Here is a 20,136-nt window from a genome sequence, read left to right on the forward strand (position 1 = left end):
TCTATTTTCACAAAAATATTCTCTATCGTAAGTATATTGATCATCCGTCTCCTGAAAGACGTGCAAATCTTTCAAAGTATAGATGCATCCTTAACAAATCTATTCGATATGCTAAGTCTTCCTATTACAGAAGTATTCTTGATGCTAATAAGTTCTCTCTCGAAAAACATGGGCTACACTAAACGAACTCCTAAATATGAAAAGGAAGAATAGTCCAGTTATTAATAACCTTGTCCACAACAATACATCGAATCTTAGTGATGACGCTGGTAGTGCCAACGCTTTCAACGACTACTTCATAAATGTAGGAAAAAAACTTGGAGAAAATATTCATTGCAACTCTGACGCTAACCAGTTTATGGATACTGGTTCGCCGCAAACCATTTTCCTTTCACCTGTTACCGATGAAGAAATACTCAAAGGGATCAACTCCTTGAAAGATGGTAAATCTCCCGGTGTTGATGGAATCACTCCTTATGTCTTGAAATCAGTTTGTCCCCATTTTGTGTTATATTTTCAATCTTGTGCTCTCTTCTGGTATCTACCCTGATGGCCTTAAAGTAGCTAAGGTTGTCCCGATTTTTAAAAAGGGTGATCACAAACTTCCTGAATATATTGCCCTATTAGCTTATTACCCTGTTTCAACAAATTACTTGAAAGAATAATTGAACAAGAGCCCAAGGGCACTGTGGTTCCTTGCGTAGGGGTATATGACAATACACATAATATTATAATAGCAAGATTGGGCTCAAATAGTCCCAGTAATTGTGGTCCTGCATGTACCCATAAAGTAACCAACACTATAGCCAACACTTTTGTGATCACAAATTGTGATCGGATTTTTGATCGGAAGGCACTTTTGAGATCTGAATATGGCGTCGAAAATGTAAGAAATATAAGGTCACCTACAAGCGGGTCAACAGATATGATAACATTGTTGACCTCAGATCACATGACTGTTAAGTTTGAAAATGTTCCACCACCCCATTCACAACGTGTCCCAAAGTATCAATTGTGTCCGACCTTGGCACTGGGAGTTAATTGCATTCAATGTCTAAACATTAACTTTGAAATTGCATAACTTCACACACAAAGCTCACCCGGGTGTCAACCCATTGACATTTTTGATCGGATGGTACCTTTGATATCCAAATCTAGCATCAAAACCAAACATTTTCTTATTCGCCCGTTTTCTCCCAAAATAAGCAAATTTTTTCTAATGTGACCTTTGACCTTTTGACCTTGGTTTCAGATGTAGTTTGATCTTCTGATTCCAAAAATGAACACGACAAGTCTATACAGCCATTCTAACTCCGACCGAAAACTCTGACCCCATTATAACTTCACACACAAAGGTCACACGGGGTCAACCTATTGACATTTATGATCAGAAGGTACCTTTGACATCTGAAAATAGCATCGAAACTGTAAAAATCTCCAAAACACTTAAAGGTCACCAGAGGTCAAATTGAGGTGAAGGGTGACTCAGATGCGGGTCGACAATTGGATTACATTAAAACAACTTCCATCCCTAACGGACAATTCGTTCTCAAGTTATTGCAAAAATACTTTTTTGAACATTAATTGACCTTTGGCAACTTTTGATCGGTGAGACGTGAATATAGCATCAAAACTATAAAAATTCAAACATTTTTTCTTTTTCCAATTTCTCCCCCCAAAATACTAGTTTTTTAACATTAATTGACCTTTGGTGATCTCGGATCACATCACCGTTAAGTTTGTAAATATACCCCTATATCATTTGCAACTTGTCCCAGAATATCAACCGTGTCACACATTGGCACTGTGAGTTTAAATGTCTGAAAATTAACTTTGACCCTGGGAGTTATTGTAGTTTCAATATTTTGGGTTTTTGGCCTCTAACTGACCTTTAGTGACCTTCACAGGCACCACAAACAATAGGGCACACCTTCTCACTATGGCGGATCTATAAACCAAGTTTGTCATCAATCCAACATTCCCTTATGTTGAGTTACAATGTACCCAAGCAAGTGTCACAGACGCACACACACACGCACACACAAACCTGACTACATAGGTTCCTTTTGCTAAAGCAAGGAACCAAAAACGTCTACGTGAATATTGGGATAAGAATGATATCCTCTCTGATTTTCAGTTTGGCTTCAGGAAAGGTCATGACCCTAGTCATGCTATTCTTGAAACGTTACATTGTATTCGCTCATACTTAGGCTAGGGCGAAACTGTTCTTTGTCTTTACTTAGATTTGAAGAAGGCGTTTGACACCGTCAATCATAAATTTCTCCTTAAAAAGATTTATGCATACGGCTTTCGTGGGAATGCATATGATGTCATGTCCAGCTACCTATCCAATAGAAGACAGGGTATGTATGTTAATGGTATTTGATCTGACCAGTGTATTATCAATACTGGCGTTCCTCAGGGGTCAGTGTTGGGACCATTGTTATTTCTTATTTATGTTAACGATATTGGTAACGTAATTCCTAACGATCATCTGAGGCCCTTTGCTGACGCCACCAACGTGCTTGTCCATGACAAGAATTGTGTAAACCTTCAGTCCAAGGCCAAATCGACTTTAGGGAAACTAAAATATTGGTTTTACGCAAACAAGCTTACACTACACCTTGGCAAAACCAACTACACAGCATTTCACTGTAGAGAGCACGATTTCCATCCATGCCCAGATTCCTTTACTCTTAACAATACTCAGATCTGTAGAACAACTTTTGCCACATACTTGGGGGTTCTTATTGATGATAAATTGACCTTCAAGCCACATATAGATAACCTTTGCAACAGCCTTATCAAGTACACAGGCATTTTCTATAGATGTTCACTTTCACTCACCGTCGCTCTCCAGATTAACTATGCACTAGTCCATGGGCGGCGATCATAAGGGGGGGGGGGGGGTTGGGGACACGTCCCCCAATATTTTAGGTGGGGGGATATAGTATCTAATATTCCCCCAATATTGGTGGCATAGGTTTTTTTGTGGCTATAAGAGCATATTTTTCATGATATCGCTAGTAATTTTAAAATAGAAAATGCTTAGATGCAACTTACAAGGCCTAGGAAGTGCCATTTCCAGCGATCTGGGAGGCATTTTCGGCCAAAATTATCTTTTACGCTTCGCGCCAACTCATGGTGGCGCCACGCTTAGATAGTTTGTCTACAAGGTCCGCCCCTCCCTGGCAAATTCCTCGCTACGCGCCTGTCTAACCGAGCCACAATTTGTTACTAAATATCACCAAAAAAACGACACAGACTTTCACCGAGAGTAGTTTTTACTTATTTTCTAAATTAATTAGCTAGACGGACCATGGGCGCAGATCCTGGTGGGACAGCGGGACGCGTCCCCACCAACTTTTTCAGTGGTGGGGACATGATATACCGTGTCCCCACCAATTTGTCTTGACCAAACGCTGCATTGCAAATTTTCCTGTATTGAACCTTGGCGCAGTTTGATCCAGCATTGTGCAAATGACATGCAGCAGTTCTCACTTTATTGCATTTATCCACAGTTGTTAAATTTTGGAAGGAAATCGCATTTGCGGCAGTCTATAATAGTTTTCTGGGAGAGAACGCAGACCCATCGTATACAAAGTTTACTTGGATTATTTGTTCCCTGATTTTTTTTCTTCAGACGCCCATGTGTTTCCCCCAACTTAAATTTCTAAGCCATGAGATCTCAAATTTAAGGAGGTTTTGGAGCATTGTTGGGTCTGGGAGGTATATTTGCCAACATTTTTTTGTAAGCTACGCGCGAAGCAATGGTAGCGCTTCCACTTAGATAATATCAGAGAACATATACGCATCCCCGCCATATCCAAGAACGATCTGCACCCATGAGACGGACCGCATCCGTAATGAAATTTGGTATATATACAAAATATCACGAAGCGCGCGAACAATTTTGTAGTTGCTACGCGCCTGCACCCAAGCAATGTCCCCCAATATTTTAAACAAATCGCCGCCCCCTGCACTAGTCTACTCCAGAATAACCTACGGTGTGGATACGTATGGTGTGACCAATATTTCCGTTCTAAAGCCTTTACTAGTTCTACAAAATAGAATTCTAAAAACGATCACGTTCAACCACTGGCGTTTTCCTACTAATACTCTGCACCGTACTCTTGGTGTCCTCAAAGTCAACGATGTTCATATTTTCAAAATGTGTACTTTTGCTTACAAATACGTTAACAATGCACTGCCTCGTGTCTTTCGAAATATTGTACACCCAAGATTTGGGTCAGATATCCCAAACGTCACGAGAACAAATGTACTATTCTGTATCACTAGACACCGCTCTAAACATGGAAAGTTTCTGCTAAACAATCACTGTTATAAAATATGGAATAACCTCCCAGCTGGTAATAGACATTCGAAATCATTTGCTTCATTTGAGTATAAACTAAAGAGTTATCTAACTTCCAAGTACCGTGATTGATATTATTGTCAATTTTGTTTTGTACATTTTGTTTTTCTTTCTCATTTTGTTCTGTTATTTTCTTTCTTTTTCTTTAGGGTTACTAGCTTTGATAAACATTTTATGTTTTTTCTTGTATCCTGTATATGCCATTACTGCACTGTTTTGTATGTCTATGTATATGCGAAATATATTGACTGAACTGAACTGAACAGATAATGACCCTTTGGCACGGGTTTCAGATAATATGATACGAAAGATATAGGCCCAGTATTTAGTCATGCATGTTAGTAGTACCGCTGCCACTGTGGATTATAGTTATTGAACACAGAAATTGTCTACGTTTATATTATATGGTGATTTTTTTATCATCTTCAAACTGTTTCGGTTTGATTTAACTTCTGTAAATTTACAGCAACAGAGTTGTGCGTTACATAACCACACACCCTCTACACCCGTGGCATATCACACCGACAAATAAATTAACTATACTCAAACGCGTACCATTGTATATTCTGCTGCTAGACTGTTTTCTTTTTTGAGTGTAGCAAGGTATCCTTGTGAAATGTGGTGATGAGCGATTCAGTGCAGCAGCTGCTAGTTGATATTGTAACGAATCCTATGTATACGGATCCCAGCCAATGGGAGCGAGGTATGCTAATCTTGGCCTTTACCGCGCTGGGGGAAAAATGCTGACTGCTGCCCCCGAATGATCAAGCTACATTGGGTTCCGAACCCGTACTCACACGACAGATGCAATTGCTACAGCAGATCCACGAAAATAGGTTTCAAATATGCCACGAAGAGGGGTCCGTAACGAGCCCACGAACAAAAAACAAGAACAGGCAGACAGTCCACAGTTTCCCTTACTGCTACACTAGTTCCCCAAATCATATATCAACCGGTACATAGAATATAATTGATATTGTTCCGCGAAGTAGACGATCCATCCATCCATCCATCCATCCATCCGTCCATCCGTCCATCCGTCCATCCGTCCATCCGTCCATCCGTCCATCCGTCCATCCGTCCATCCGTCCATCCGTCCATCCGTCCATCCGTCCATCCGTCCATCCGTCCATCCGTCCCTCCGTCCCTCCGTCCCTCCGTCCCTCCGTCCCTCCGTCCCTCCGTCCCTCCGTCCCTCCGTCCCTCCGTCCCTCCGTCCCTCCGTCCCTCCGTCCATCCGTCCATCCGTCCATCCGTCCATCCGTCCATCCGTCCATCCGTCCATCCGTCCATCCGTCCATCCGTCCACCCGTCCATCCGTCCATCCGTCCCTCCGTCCCTCCGTCCCTCCGTCCCTCCGTACCTCCGCCCCTCCGCCCCTCCGTCCATCCGTCCCTCCGTCCCTCCGTCCCTCCGTCCCTCCGTCCATCCATCCGTCCATCCGTCCATCCGTCCGTCCGTCCGTCCGTCCATCCGTCCGTCACTCCATCCGTCCATCCGTCCGTCCGTCCGTCCGTCCGTCCGTCCGTCCGTCCCTCCGTCCATCCGTCCCTTCGTCCTTCGGTCCCTCCGTCCCTCCGTCCCTTCGTCCTTCGGTCCCTCCGTCCCTCCGTCCCTCCGTCCCCCCGTCACTCCGTCCATCCGTCCATCCGTCTCTCCGTCAAAAATTAGATCGATGGGAAAAGAAAGAATACAACAAGAAACATTAACACATACATTTCACTTGTATTAAAGTTACTTATTAAATGAATCTTAACTTGAACCCACCAGAGGTTCTAATAACTTTTGTTTGTATGTTTTTTTTTAAATGAAAGAACGACATATTTATAATCAAGGATCTTCAAAGTTTGACCCTGAAGTATTGTATTTTTTTTTATTATTATCATTTCCCTGTACAATAGTTAAGATATGTAACAAAATTTACACAGTATGAAATATAAAGCAAGCCACTGTTTTTCCGATACCGTAAGAATTTATTTTTTATTTCTTATAAATTCTTAAGGTGTTCTTACCAGTACAGTTCATGATCTATAAGTACACCAAGAAACTTCGTCACATAAACTCCTTATATGAGAACTCCATTTATAGTAACTTCCAGATCAGCATTGAAAAGGGCAATTGGAAAATAGCACGCAACTTATTTAGCTAACACTGAGAGATAAGTTGTTAACCATACATTAAGGTTTAGGAGTTAATTGTTTATAATTCTGAAGAGTACCTCGATGTCGTCCTCTGGAGACGAAAAATCATCCGCATAGGTACAAATCTTATAATTTGGGTACATCTTTTTATATGCAGCATAAATTGTTAACATGTCGTCAACAAGTATGAAATATTCAAATAAGACATTCGACTAATGTATTTGAGTCATTTAGTCATTAGGGCTTATTACACTAACCTCAGACAAATACATTATTAGGCACTAGGTCAGATCATGTAATTATCTAATTAGTACGTATATGGCAATGCCAATCGTCGTTAATTCATAATACAAAAATACAGTTTAAAAATAGATCAGGAGGACCAGGAACAAATCCATGCTAAGAGTGAGTCGTTTTGAAACTCTTATTTCTAACTTTTTCCCATTTCAAAGCGTTATAACTTATTGCCCCGACTGTTCGTTTCAAATATATTGAAATCTCTATGCAGAATTGTAGATGTCCATATGCAATACATTCCAATTGATATAATACCGTCATTTGTAGATTCAATACCTTTATTCTGGATAAAACAAACAAAGTCTACAGAAGGATGCAGTAAACAAGACAATTCTACACGTGTCGTACAAAAAGGTGCACACTTTGTAAAAGCGGCTCCCAGCAGACGAGGCTGAAACTCTAAGCTAACAAGGAATGTATGCAGTGCCTGCATTCCCAGGTGAAGTGAGGTCTTCACTCCACAAGACAAATGGTAGACTGCGCTGGCAAGACAATGCGCATCTCATGTTCAACCGAAGTGAGTGTGATGGTATATGTAGAATTAAAGCAATCGTTTGAATATCTTCCGGAGCTTTGATCCTCTGTTCCTGGAAAATACGTTCAACTGTATATTGATTTCAGCTTCACGTGAACACGAATCTTAAACCTATGAAGGATGTTTCCACCATTACCATTTTGTCAGATGATGCAGAGGATGTCGATGAACTTTCAATTCATTCCTAGATACAGTCTACTGGTACATCTACTGGATTGTTGAATTCAATTTCACATCTTAATAATGTTTATTAAATGATTTGTCAACAACGAGTAGCAATTTCAATGAGTCAGAGTTGATCCATAGTGTCGTTTCACTGTACAATGAAGTGACAGAAGCAGGGGCGGACTGGCCCATCGAGAAGCCGGGAAATTTCCCGGAGGCCTACTTTTACTGGGGGCCTCGGGGTCCCTTCTTATGCTTTTACCATAATAATCATAAAGCACAGTTGAGAGAGCACCTGGTCAATGCACAAAATTTATGGTTAATTTCAGATGAGATAATACTGATAGAGATTTTCGTTGCAATACACATATGCCCAGCATCGGAAACCAATATTTGACAATAAGAGGCCCCAATAAAGGGGCTCTTTTAATCAGTTCTAGAAATGAGGTCAATTTTCATATTCCTCCTTTCAAATGCATATACGATTTGAGCATTTCTACTCTGCACCATGTCATATGTTGGAATCAACACCTGTAAGTTTATTCTTGTCAATTACTTTTTTTGTTCCAAATTACCTCTATTGCATGGTTTTTACGTGGTTGAGGGGGCTCTTTCAATATGATGAACATTCGCAGTGACAATAATGATAGCAGACCGCCCCTGGATAGAAGGATGAGTGCAAAGATGACTTAACTGCTTTAAAAAAGAACAAGTCAACTTAAATAACGTCTCTTTACAATTTAATCGCATTATGTCATGCATAGTGGGTGAAAGCTATTAATATTAACAACTTAAAACTGTTGGTAAGCAGCATTTGTTGGCGGTAAGCCGCATATTTTGCCTACAATTGATTTTAATTATTAAGATAACACATATTACGCTGATTTTGCACTGTTCAACAACGCACAACAAAACGTCTGTTAGCAAAAGGTGAAGGACATTAAATGTAACGATACTTATACTGTGACAATTAAAACTGCAGTGTCTCCATTGCAGAAGCTTGTAACAGATACTATCTCATGTTTACCCATGGCTTAGGAGAAAATAATAATGAATACAGGAATATAACTGTACTTTCTATGCAATCTGTTTTAATTCGAAACGTTGTCAGGCAATCATTTATTTGCTGTACGGATAAAACTCAACAGACAACCGACTCGCACTTTCTGTTACAGATTCTTTTTTTGTGTACTATTTTATGCTCCGAGGAAGTAAAAGATCGACATTACAAAGCAGGTATCAGTAAGAAGGAACAATATGAAAAATAGTTATTTACCAAACCCTGTAATCTGACTATAAGCAACAAAATAAAAATGCCGTGGAACGTTTAACACACAATAAACATAACCTTACGCAAAAAGAGTCTTATTTTCAATTTAGAAGATGCGTTCAATGTTATACCTTAACATGTTGGGACTTTGGCTGTAGTAGGCATATAACTTACTATCCACATCGATGTGTTCTGCAAACGAATTTCAATGATACAATGGAATTCATGACCCACTATTGCTCTTATGCGTAGACACAACCCTCTTACGGAAGTAAGTATGATTTTGAACCATAATTTAAAGAAGATGCTCTGACATTATTACACCTTACTTTACAGACTACGTTCGATTAGGTCCAGTGACTTAATTGCTATATATATAGTAGTGTTCAAACTATATCTTTTTTATTTAAATTCTTAAAAACTCTAAACACATTGCCATGGGAATTTGTAGTGATCTCAGTCAACAACTTTTGAAGTCGATGCTTACGATTAACAGTTTAAAACAGTTCAGTATGACTGAAGCATTATCAAAATGCTCTCGTGAAGGCAGAATTAGCGGAAATAATATATGACTGTATTGCTGTATAATGATCATCATCTAACTGATATATATATATTTCATCTGCAGCTTTAAAACTATTCACGTACATCTCTCTATGAATTTGCCTGTATGAATTGTTTTAAAAGTGAATTGGTTTAAACTAAAACTGAAAGAAAACTACCTCGATGAAGAGACTTTGGATTAAGAGAAATATGAGTATTGTTATCATAAACACTTTAATTAGTCCAAGAGTGATTTAAATTAATAGGCATTGCGTACTTAGGAGTCAATAGCAATAACGGTATGACCTTTAGCTTTTTAAGTGATGACGCTGACTTTTTGGACATTTGACGATCAAGGTTGAAAGTTTTTATCTCAAATGCAATTTTAATTTCGACAACCAATGAGAAAATTACAAGTGCTGAATACGTTCAAATATGTATGGCGGTAATGATGTGTTGCTACTTGCTATATACTTGCTACGTGTTTTGTTGATTTTCCTTCTAATCAATGCCCTTCTCTTTAGACCCTAGCCTATGGTGTTCAGTGTGTCTTCGATGAGTAACTTCAAATAGCATGCAACGCCATACAGAACACTAAAACTCAAGACTACGTATGGTAAACAATTGGGTCATTATTGTCTAGGGCATTGAATTGTTTAACGCACAATGCTGAATATCTACAACCAATGTTCCGTTGGTATTTGTTTAAATTATCACCTATTTTATGATATTGTATCAGAGAAATATTTCCACTTGCTTTATTGATATGTGGGTTAGTGTTGTTATAATTCCTTTTCCGTGATTCTTGGAAAGGAATGAAATACCCGTATGCAGATGAAAATATCACGTTATCACGTGTCACCATGTAAGTAACCAAGGCCACAATGCACAATTTCTTTAGAAAAGAAATCTCAATTTGTAAAAAAAATATAGTTTTAATGTTCTTTTTAAGTTTCTTTAATATAACTGGATCAAACAATCCTATATTACGTAAAACCAAGAGAATGTTAACTTGTATTTTGTGCTTTCATTTCAGTGTGAATATTATTTGTATTTTGTAAGTCATACGCTTGTTGCTCTCCGTCTCGATCGTGTTTAGTTAAATACCTATATCATCTCTATAGATGCTTCCTAAACGAATCATGAATTCCACAATAGAAAATGTTTATAAGGATTATGATGTTAGCTTTGTTTAGCTTTGAGCTAAAGATGCCGAAAAAAAAGACAAAAAAAGTAGAAAACCTATCGATATTTTGTTTCAATGTAGGGTCACAACAGAAACATAAAAGTCGTAGTCTACTTGTTATTTTTCTCTTACAATCTCCACTATGTTTACCAAATTACCGGTGTTGTCCGTCTCACATTACAATATTTGCACGAGAAGAACGTTAAGAGATCTTAGTAGACTGTCGCCATGGTATCTTAACACTAAGCCAATGAGGATTTACGGTGCACTTGGCCCTTGGTACCATTAGTATCGTTAATTTGTCGCTACGAATCCATGGCATCGTTTGGATAGAGTCATATTTTCAAGATTTCTGGCTCTGAATCTTTCTTTAAAGCTACGAAGTCAATGAGTGTAAAGCAATTGAAGACATTAATCCTAAGTAGTAAGTTCATTATAACCTTTTCTCATGATTTTTAAGATAAAATATCTTCAATTCTGCTACGATTACGTATATTTTACTGAACTTGCCATTCATACTGTGTGCGCAGCATATGGTTAAACTTATTAGTTTTTTAAAGGTTACTAAACATCAATTTGATTTAATAAAAAAAAGAGTCTGTACTGGTATTTTAAATAAAATCCAGTTTACTATCTATTTATCGATAAATGTATTTTAATAAGCATGAGAAATAAATGGTTATACATCAAACACGCAGTCTCTTACGTCATACTTTGGAAATATATCAATGAAATATCAATTTATCAAATAAAACAAAACTACTTGAATCAGCGCTCTCCAATTAAAGAAGACTATCCCAGCTAATTTCGACGGTCACCATGACCAATTGCAGAAGAACTGGTTCAGCAGTCTGAACGAGGAAGGGACATCCACAATGACAACTTATTAATAATGCAATACGGTATATGCCTGCAAATGACCGTTTTGCATTTCGCACACTATTGCTTGAAAACCTCACAAATGTGACAATAACGAGAGGTTCTTTAGCTGCAAAGTAATAAATTATAAAATTGATAATTTACCCACTTGATACCAAGTACTAGTTTGAAAATTTCGCATAGTTTTCAGATTTTGAACCGTTTAGTAAATCTGTTTACAGCGGTAATGCACATGTATTTGTAGTTTGGTAATGTGATGTCCCTTCTACGCTTGGGTAGATTGCCATTAACTAATGATACTCATTAATGTCACATGCAAAACATTTTTCCGTGATTGGCTATACGTAAGCTGAAATATTAAGTTGGTCGTGCGTACTGTAGAACCACTATTGTCTACTCGTGTTTTTATAACATGCAGCCCGACGGAGACGGAAAAAATAACAACATTAATAACAACAACAATGATATTGTTGATCAACGTAAAATATATTGCTAGACTGGTTGCAAAGAAAGAAACTGGTGACTAATGGATTGTGCTGTTGATGAGATGACAATGTATCCATAAGAACCAACACATTGCATATACATTGAATAAGCGGTAACCGTAATATTATTGTGAGAAATTGTTCGTGTTAATATCATAATTCTAGTGATTAGTTATTTTCTTTCATATAACTTCACTTCAAGTAGTACATTATTGCAACACCTTATTTCTGACATAACTGAACTTGATTCTGGAGTCAATGTGACAGAGAATAAAGGGAGAAGTATAATACGCTAACTTATATCAAATGATCTCGGAACAGACGGTGTGTCAAAGACGAAGATGAAAAAAATAGGATCTGTCATACAAATAAACCCTATCATGTGTGGCTTATAATAACAAATACTTTAAGTCTTTAGCTGTAATGACTAGATAACGGTAATTAAATTATTTTGATTATATCGTCACGTACAAGGGCTGATTATATTAATTACATTTTTTATCACTTGTTATGTTAAGAAATGTTAGTTTCTTGGGAAACGTCGGTTAAATTCCCAGGCTTCGAACTGTTGGAATAATGCAACAGACAGACGGAGTCATGATAACAAATTGCAACATTTTCATTTCTAGTTCACCCACGTTATTCTATTGACTGATGGGTTTACGTATCGTTCATATTAGCAGAAGACGTTCCTGTCTTGTCAATATGTTAAGGAAGATGTTAAAACGAAGAAAACAAATAGAAAGCGTCATTGCAGTGAATCTTTCTCCATATTTTAGTTTTGTCTAGTTTAATGCATCATAGACTTTGTGCACGTATAATGAATTATTAAACGCAATATAGCGTTTGATCCCAAAATCAAGTTTTTCTTGGCCTTGCTCTAAATTCATGACTTGACAATTTTAATGTAAATTATTTTCTGATCAAAATGTCTTTCAGTTTTAATGTCATTTTTTACAATTTGTCACGACTCAAGCAAACACTTCAAAGAATGGTCTGGACAAGAGTTGTACTTGCTTTAATGTAGCATTGCTAAATTAGTTTCAGGAAATGCTTTTCACGATAAAATAATCGAAACTGAAAATTAACATACTTTAAAGGCTTTGTGTGTCCGCACAAAGCCTACGTGTAATCAGAACATAACATTTGTGGTTGCTTTGTGATTTACTTTGAATGAATAGATGACTTCAGACAAACTGTTTGCCATGATATGTCATAGATCATGGAATAATTATTTCTATGTTGATAGTATTCATTATCCAGGGATAATCTCAACAATCAATGCACAAATTTCGTTATTAGCATATAAGTACAGGGAGGAGTTGAACAAAGAAGTGATTAATGATCAACTTACTTTATACGGTGGATATGCTTATTTCTATCATAATCGTAAATTAAAATTATGCGAGGATTAGGAGAGCAAGTCTTGACTTATGTAGATACTTGTACAAATTATTGTACATCAATCATGTTTGGGATGGCGAAAGTAAACTACTAAGTGTCTATATTGTGTATAAAATGACAGTACCATGGTTATTCTTTCCCCTCTCTTTAAACTTTGACCATGATGGTGCATGGTCCTTTTTTTTGGGAACTACAATTCCTCTTGCTACTAGGAAGCTAACGCCAAACTGTCAAATGATGTTGTTCAGTGCCACCATCATTATTAGAGCTTGTGCTAGATATATTACTGTGGTGAACAACCTCTCCAAATAGCTAAGCAATATCTCAATCCGTTTGGGAGATTTCAAAGAGCATTTTTCCTTTCACCCAAGGCTGAAGACACGATCGAATCGAAGAAGGACATCACTGAGCCACATGTGCTACAATTGTGTTGATTTTTATCTGTATCTCTTGACCATTTCTATTTAATGTAAATAGAGATGGGTTTTTGTAAATGTTGAATTGAAAACATTGAAGTTTTTAACATGACCTAATCATGGTAGTTTGCTTCACACAGATTTAGAAAACAAATTCAAAGAGAAAGTAAAATGTTTCAGATCCTAGTGGCATTATGACATCGCAGATTAAACAAAGTAACAAGCCACACACAGATGAATGCTTTTCTTAGTTGTATGTGACAGTTTTTCTCTTCAAAAGTCTTTTTCAGATGATCGGCTAAAGATGATGGTAAGGTTTGCATCTACTTTCAGGTCACACCTCTTGTTTTAGTCTCATCTTGCAGATGTTATGAGGCTATTTCTGAAAGCTTTGAAACATTCAGTTCTTGTCATCTCATTAATTCTCCTGCCAATGTGGTACTATGTTACTTTTACATTTACAGTTGAAAAACATCATCCATCTCTTTTGTGAGGTTTAATGCAGCTTTCTACATTGTTTTTGTCTGTATTTAGATGACGTTGCACTGCTACAGTGATGCTGGACGAATCTGTTCTCCCACTAAACTGCTCTACCGTTGAACTTTGTATGACTGTGGAATCTCTTTTCCCATTTGCTATATATAAATATATAAATATATATATATATATATATATATATATATATATATATATATATATATATATATATATATAAATAAATATATATATATTTATATTTATATATATATATATATATATATACATATATTAAAATCATAATTTCTTTTGGTGAGAACCATTTATCATGCAACCAACCCTCACCTCAAATAATCTAATGGCATAATGGATACCATGTGTTATTAAACAGTGTTTTTAATATGTTTGAATTCATACTTAAAGGTGAAGCTATGATTTCTACTATCTGTTGAGAATTCTAGGTTGACTTCACTTCATCTCTGTGGACTTACCAAGGAGTCATATATGTTCCATGAAAGGATTTATACCTTGGTCTTAGACTATTAAAACGAGTTATCACGTTCACAAAGCATGCATCTCTTTGTGGTTCTCGAAAGGGGAAACTATGGAGTTACTCTTACTGAACTTGCAAAGTTTTGAAGGGGACCGTGGAGTGCAAAGTTGGCAATGGATACAACGCGGAATAGCAAAAGCCAGTAATTACTATCACAGTTAGACTCGTCCAACACGGCAGCATTCAGAAACGATGTACTCCAAGCTGAAACGAAAGTGCATTAATCAGGTCACATACCCGGAGTCGATGCATACTAAGTTCCAGTGGCGTTGGAAGGTACTTTTGAGTGGGGGGGGGGGGGGGGGCTGAAGACTGATGGCCGGTCTGGGGAGGGGTCTTTTTTTTGGGCATTTCCAGGTGGCCTCAGATGCAATGTGGTGCAATGTAGCACACTTCAACACCCACTCCATTTTGTAAAAATTTTTGCATTTTCACCTGGCCTTAGATGCAATTTGGTGCTCCAAATGAGATTTTTTCTCATTTGGAAATGAAAAAGGGGTTTTCTGACTTGCGAAGCGGGGGGGGGGGGCGGAATGATAATTCCGCCCCTCCATATTTTTCACTGGGGGGCTGGCGCCCCCAGCACCCCGGTTCCTACGCCCTTGCTAAGTTCTTCAATACCGACTTCATTACTTTTCAGGTAACATTTCATACTGTAGTTTTGATTCATAATTGCACTGTAACATGAGATGACATAAACGGTATGACACATCTACGCAAAAGTGCATTTCTCAACCAGAATTTACTTTATCATCCTATTACAAGCAGATGATGTTACTTTTTTACTTCTAAAGTCATTGTTTCGATAACCTAGGGTGTTTGTAAGAGCAAAAAAGAAAGTACCATTAAAACAAAATTATGTCCTGGATAATTTATCCTTTCCCTTTTAAACCTTTTCAGTTTCATTGAACTTATCCAATAAAAAGTGCTTTTTAAACAGAAAGGTGGTGCATGAAACGTGCTACAGTACTTCTCTTAACAACCTTTTGATAGGTAGTTAAGGAGACAAAAACCTTTGTAGTTATATTTAGAAACAATTAGTTTTCAGATTGTTATGAGGTACTCTTGATACTTGTATTGACACATGACAATTTTGTTATTCAGTTTTTATTTTATTTGAAATATAAATACCTTAAAGTAATACAACACAATCCTTCTTTGCCATATTTTGCTTTTCATGTAAATGACCCTAGGCTACAACATTGCTAGACAAGCATTTCTATAAAGAACTTTTTAAGTTCAATCATTTTCAAATTTTCTAGCAAGAATACACAGAGAAGTGGAATTGCTTCAAACAATGTTTGATTGTTAGTTTCCAGTTAGTTTACCAATAATCACTCAAGATAAGATAACAAACTGATGATTCCATGACAACTTGCTTTATTTTATGCATAGTATGAAAGTTCAAACAATACAAACAACCCGAGAGAAATGACATAATGTATCCGTTTGGCAGATCACCTGCAAAGCTTGTCATATGGCCAAGATGGCAGGATTAAGGATTGCATGCTGTTGCTAATGGGCACTTCCCTTGTATGAGGATTTCATTTGCTCAACCAATGACACCATGCTTGAATGATTCATGGTTGTTAGCCAATGCATAATTATCCACTGTTTTTAATTCTGAAACTTTCAGTCAGTGTAAAAGAGGTTTAACACATATAGCTGCAATTGAGGGCCCAAATTGGATCCATTGATGGGCTTTGTTTCGCAATCAAAAAAATAGGACTGCAAATAATATTTTAGAGAGTCCCCAAAATTGTTGCTATTGCACAGATTTTTATGAAATAATATACAGAGCTTCCAGTGCCTCAGTGTACCTCTTTGCAACTACATCATAATAGAAGAGGAACCCAATGAAGTTTGTTAATCGTGACTGCTGCTTTCAGAAATCACAAGAGGAAATGTATCAAGCTGAAAGTGAAACTATTTTAAACAGAATAACAATATCAATACCTGGAGGAGTTTATTACTCAATTCCCATCCAGGATATTGGCAATTTGTTACTTCCTGATGCTGCGCTATACTGTAGCTTGTTGAAACAGTCATTGAACACGGTACACAAAGCATGTAGTCTCAATGTACAGGCCAATCTGTTACATATACACAGTATGAGGTATTATGAGGAAGATCATCAGGGTCCTAATCAAATTCATCTGCCTTCTAGGATGTCAAGGTCATATCCAGGGTCCTACTCCTCAAAGTCCTCTGCTCCCTAGATGATCTGACTCTGATCTCACAGAGTGCTAGCTCAGTAGTTAACGTCGGTGCCTTCCAATCATAAGGTCCGTGGTTCGAGTCACTCCAAGATTAATGTATGTCGTCCAGTTACAGAGTTGTTGACAATTCATAATCATGGTCGTTAAATATGCATCTAAGAGACTGACTTCGGTCAGCTTGCGGCTTTGATTTAAGCCAATTATGGTTTCTTCGCGAGTTCCTGCTTGCAGGAGGATCTAAAAAATACATACATCTCCTTCAGATGTCAAGGTCATCATCAGGGTCCTCCTCATCAAAGTAATCTGCCTCATCTGGTTCATAGAAGATCTGACTCTGACCTCCATCAGATGACCTATAATAAAAAAGAAGATTAATTTAAAGGTGCAACAAAGCTGGAAATAATGCATCTGTCATAACTTAGCAAATTGCATATGCAAACCAGAAATAAAAGAACAGACTGCATAGTGGTTTTGATGACGTTTTAATTAAACTGTGGACAAATTAACACAGGTCTTTTGCCTCTATCATATGCAATCCTATTTTGTACAATAGTTTGTTTTGTAATAACTTAATACATCTTCATTTTAGCTTCTTTAACCGACAAGGAAGCTGAGATACTTACTTATCTTGTCTTGAGGTGTACGGTAAGACCACATTCTCCTTAGCTTTCCTTTCCGAACCTTTCAAAGCTAGGTTAAAAGTCAGGTTGGCTGTTGGATCAGGATGAAAAAAAGTAAATTAACCTTGAAAATTAGGAAAACAATATGCATACTGCTGATCCTACGGTAGTATTTGAAAGGTCATCAGCATGAAAATATGAATGAAACAAAACTGTTTCTCATGACACAGTAATCATTTAGGATCATTGTTATGAGTTTTATACTGGTATTTTAAATTTGTCTAAAACATTTAAATTTGTAGAAGGCAGAAAATGGAAAGAAGGGGGTGGGGAAAGAAAGGGGAGGGGTGGAGGAGGATAGGGGCATATGGTGACAGTTATACTTCTGAAGTTCAATTCATTTTATATTGTAGGACACTTACCTTAACTTCTTCAAATGGAGTTGATGCTTGCTGACCAACTTGCAGCACTGAACAAACATTAGATCTGTCATTTACTATGTAGGATTCTTTCTAAAACAAAGATATGAAATGAAAAGTGAAACAGTAGCATTACAGAAATCATATTCTTTGTCTCAAAACTGAACAATCAACGACAAAATGAACAACAATAGTACAGCAATATATTCATGATTGCTATACACATGCTATAACTACAACTAGAGCACCAACGGTGCAGAAGCTTATACCTTTTCGAGCTTAAAAATGTAGGGCCCACAAAACTTTATGGCCCTACCAAATTTCACGCCATTTTTCAGATTCCACCACTTTTTGGCCCATGAGGCCAAACATTTTAGGTTCAAAGACAATTTTGAGCTCCCCCCGTTCCTCCTCCATAAACAATATATAGTACCAGCTTGCATCTAAGGACTCTTAATTATTCAAAATTTTCTCAAATTTATACCCCTAGCTCAAAACGGCGATAACCCCCCCCCCCCCTCCGTTAGCAGAAGCCTGGCCACACCACTGGTTATAATGCCTATTTTCCCCCTTTAAATTCTATTTTACACACTCTCTCAAACAATTCCACTGACCTACCATATTAACTTTCTCCCCTCTACCCGAGAAGTCATAACTTCACAAGCACTCCTTCCCAAAAGTTTGGCTGGCTGCCTACATACCTCAGGCTCAAAGACTTCTAAGAATCGGCAAGTGCTGATTGGCTATAGGGCTCTCATGCCTTACAGTTCAACAGTTAATAAAAACTCTCAATCCTGCTTTAATTCCACTAGCAGCCTCTGCAGAGCTCAACCACAAATGTAAACAAACACTGCAGAGACTGGGAGAGCTTTGGAAGAAGGTGAAGGCTCAGATTTTTTTAAACAATGGGGATTAATTGTAATTAATTAATTTTTGACCAAAAATTATTAGGCATCACCTTATATATACTCAATACAACAATCATCAGTTCAACTTTGAATATTATCCATCAAAATCTTGAGATGAAAATATTACAAAGAATGACCCCCGATGACCCCCTAAATGACATTTGACCTCAATTTTTCGAACACCCCTCGTAACCCTCATCCCGAGGAACGTTGTGACCAAGTTTCATTATAACTGGCCATACACTGTACGAACGGAAGCAATTTGAAAATAAAGGGCCGTGGCCCGGGCCACAAAAGACCCCTAGTTGATCTTTGATCTCAAATTCATGAACACCCTGAAGGTAAAACTTCCATAGTACTATCGTGACAAACCCTCAACATCGTACCATGGAATCTGTAGGAGAAGAAGCATTTTGCGTATTTCCACAAAATGGCCCATTACTGCCCACAGGTGACCTTTGACCCCAAATTTCAGACCATCTCTGATAGCCCTATACCCAATGGTCCTTATGTCCAAGTTTCATGAAATTCCATCAAACACAGTGGGAGCGGTTTTACCAATTGTTGACCGATAGAGTGATAGACGCCGCACTGTAACAATAGCTCACACCAGCATGCTGGTATGAGCTAAAACGTACAGGATCATAACAACAGAACAGCGATTTCTAACTAAATTATCAATACTTATCAAGCAACAAAATTCAGTAGCACATCCCAATACTTCGTGTATACAACACACAGACATGAATACAGTGGTGTCAAGGGCCAGTTAAGGCTGCAACAGTCTCCCTTTAGAAGGCTTCATATTTCCCCACTTATGAAGAAAAATAAACTATATACTTTACCCCTTATTTCCTAGGTCCCCTAATTGACCTATGGTCATGGGGTGTCCCCCACCCCCCGCCTCCCCCGCCCTCACAAACTTGTATGTTGTCATTACCTGTCTCTTCACTTTTCCACTTTTCTTGTTTACGATAATTTCAAAACTTCCACCAGCTTCATCTGATGCTGACAAGGTTGGTCTGATGGGTAAATCATCTGATTTGTACGTTAGCTAGATGTCTCAGAGCATTCAGTGTTTTCTCTGTATGTAAGTCGGCATGAATTAAGCCCAGCACACAGACACTCTGAATCTCTGTCGAGGAAGATGGAGAGGAGATTAAAACATCTATTTCAAAATTGCAACAGTTTGTCAAGCCGTCTAAACATTCACATCTGATCGGATAATGGACTTACCATCAGTC

General features: G+C 37.8%; 2 protein-coding genes and 1 long non-coding RNA gene across 10 annotated transcripts in view; 1 reads left to right on the top strand and 2 right to left on the bottom strand.

Moving 5' to 3' along the window:
• Window positions 1-20,136, top strand: part of LOC139975557 (uncharacterized) — a 466,508-nt gene that overhangs the window by 102,632 nt on the left and 343,740 nt on the right. The window lies entirely within an intron of this gene.
• Window positions 1-20,136, bottom strand: part of LOC139975547 (uncharacterized) — a 199,342-nt gene that overhangs the window by 71,167 nt on the left and 108,039 nt on the right. The gene's annotated exons all lie outside the window — the stretch shown is intronic.
• LOC139975539 (elongator complex protein 5-like) overlaps window positions 1-20,136 on the bottom strand; it is a 133,212-nt gene that overhangs the window by 30,981 nt on the left and 82,095 nt on the right. For 4 of the 8 annotated variants that reach the window (XR_011795761.1, XR_011795758.1, XR_011795760.1 and 1 more), the window contains 4 exons: window positions 19,833-20,027; window positions 17,988-18,077; window positions 17,569-17,656; window positions 16,090-17,298 (listed from right to left, as the gene is read on the bottom strand). The exons of 1 other annotated variant lie outside the window; for it this stretch is intronic. Coding sequence is in view for 2 of the 7 variants with exons in the window: in XM_071983545.1 (XP_071839646.1) it covers window positions 17,205-17,298 (94 nt within the window). In the remaining 5 variants the exon portion in view is untranslated. Of the gene's footprint in view, window positions 1-16,089; window positions 17,299-17,568; window positions 17,657-17,987; window positions 18,078-19,832; window positions 20,028-20,136 lie in introns of those variants that run through there. 3 more of the 8 variants (XM_071983545.1, XM_071983544.1, XR_011795759.1) reach the window with 2 other exon arrangements.

This window comes from Apostichopus japonicus, chromosome 11, assembly GCF_037975245.1.
Source record: "Apostichopus japonicus isolate 1M-3 chromosome 11, ASM3797524v1, whole genome shotgun sequence".
Classification (NCBI taxonomy): Eukaryota; Metazoa; Echinodermata; class Holothuroidea; order Aspidochirotida; family Stichopodidae; genus Apostichopus; species Apostichopus japonicus.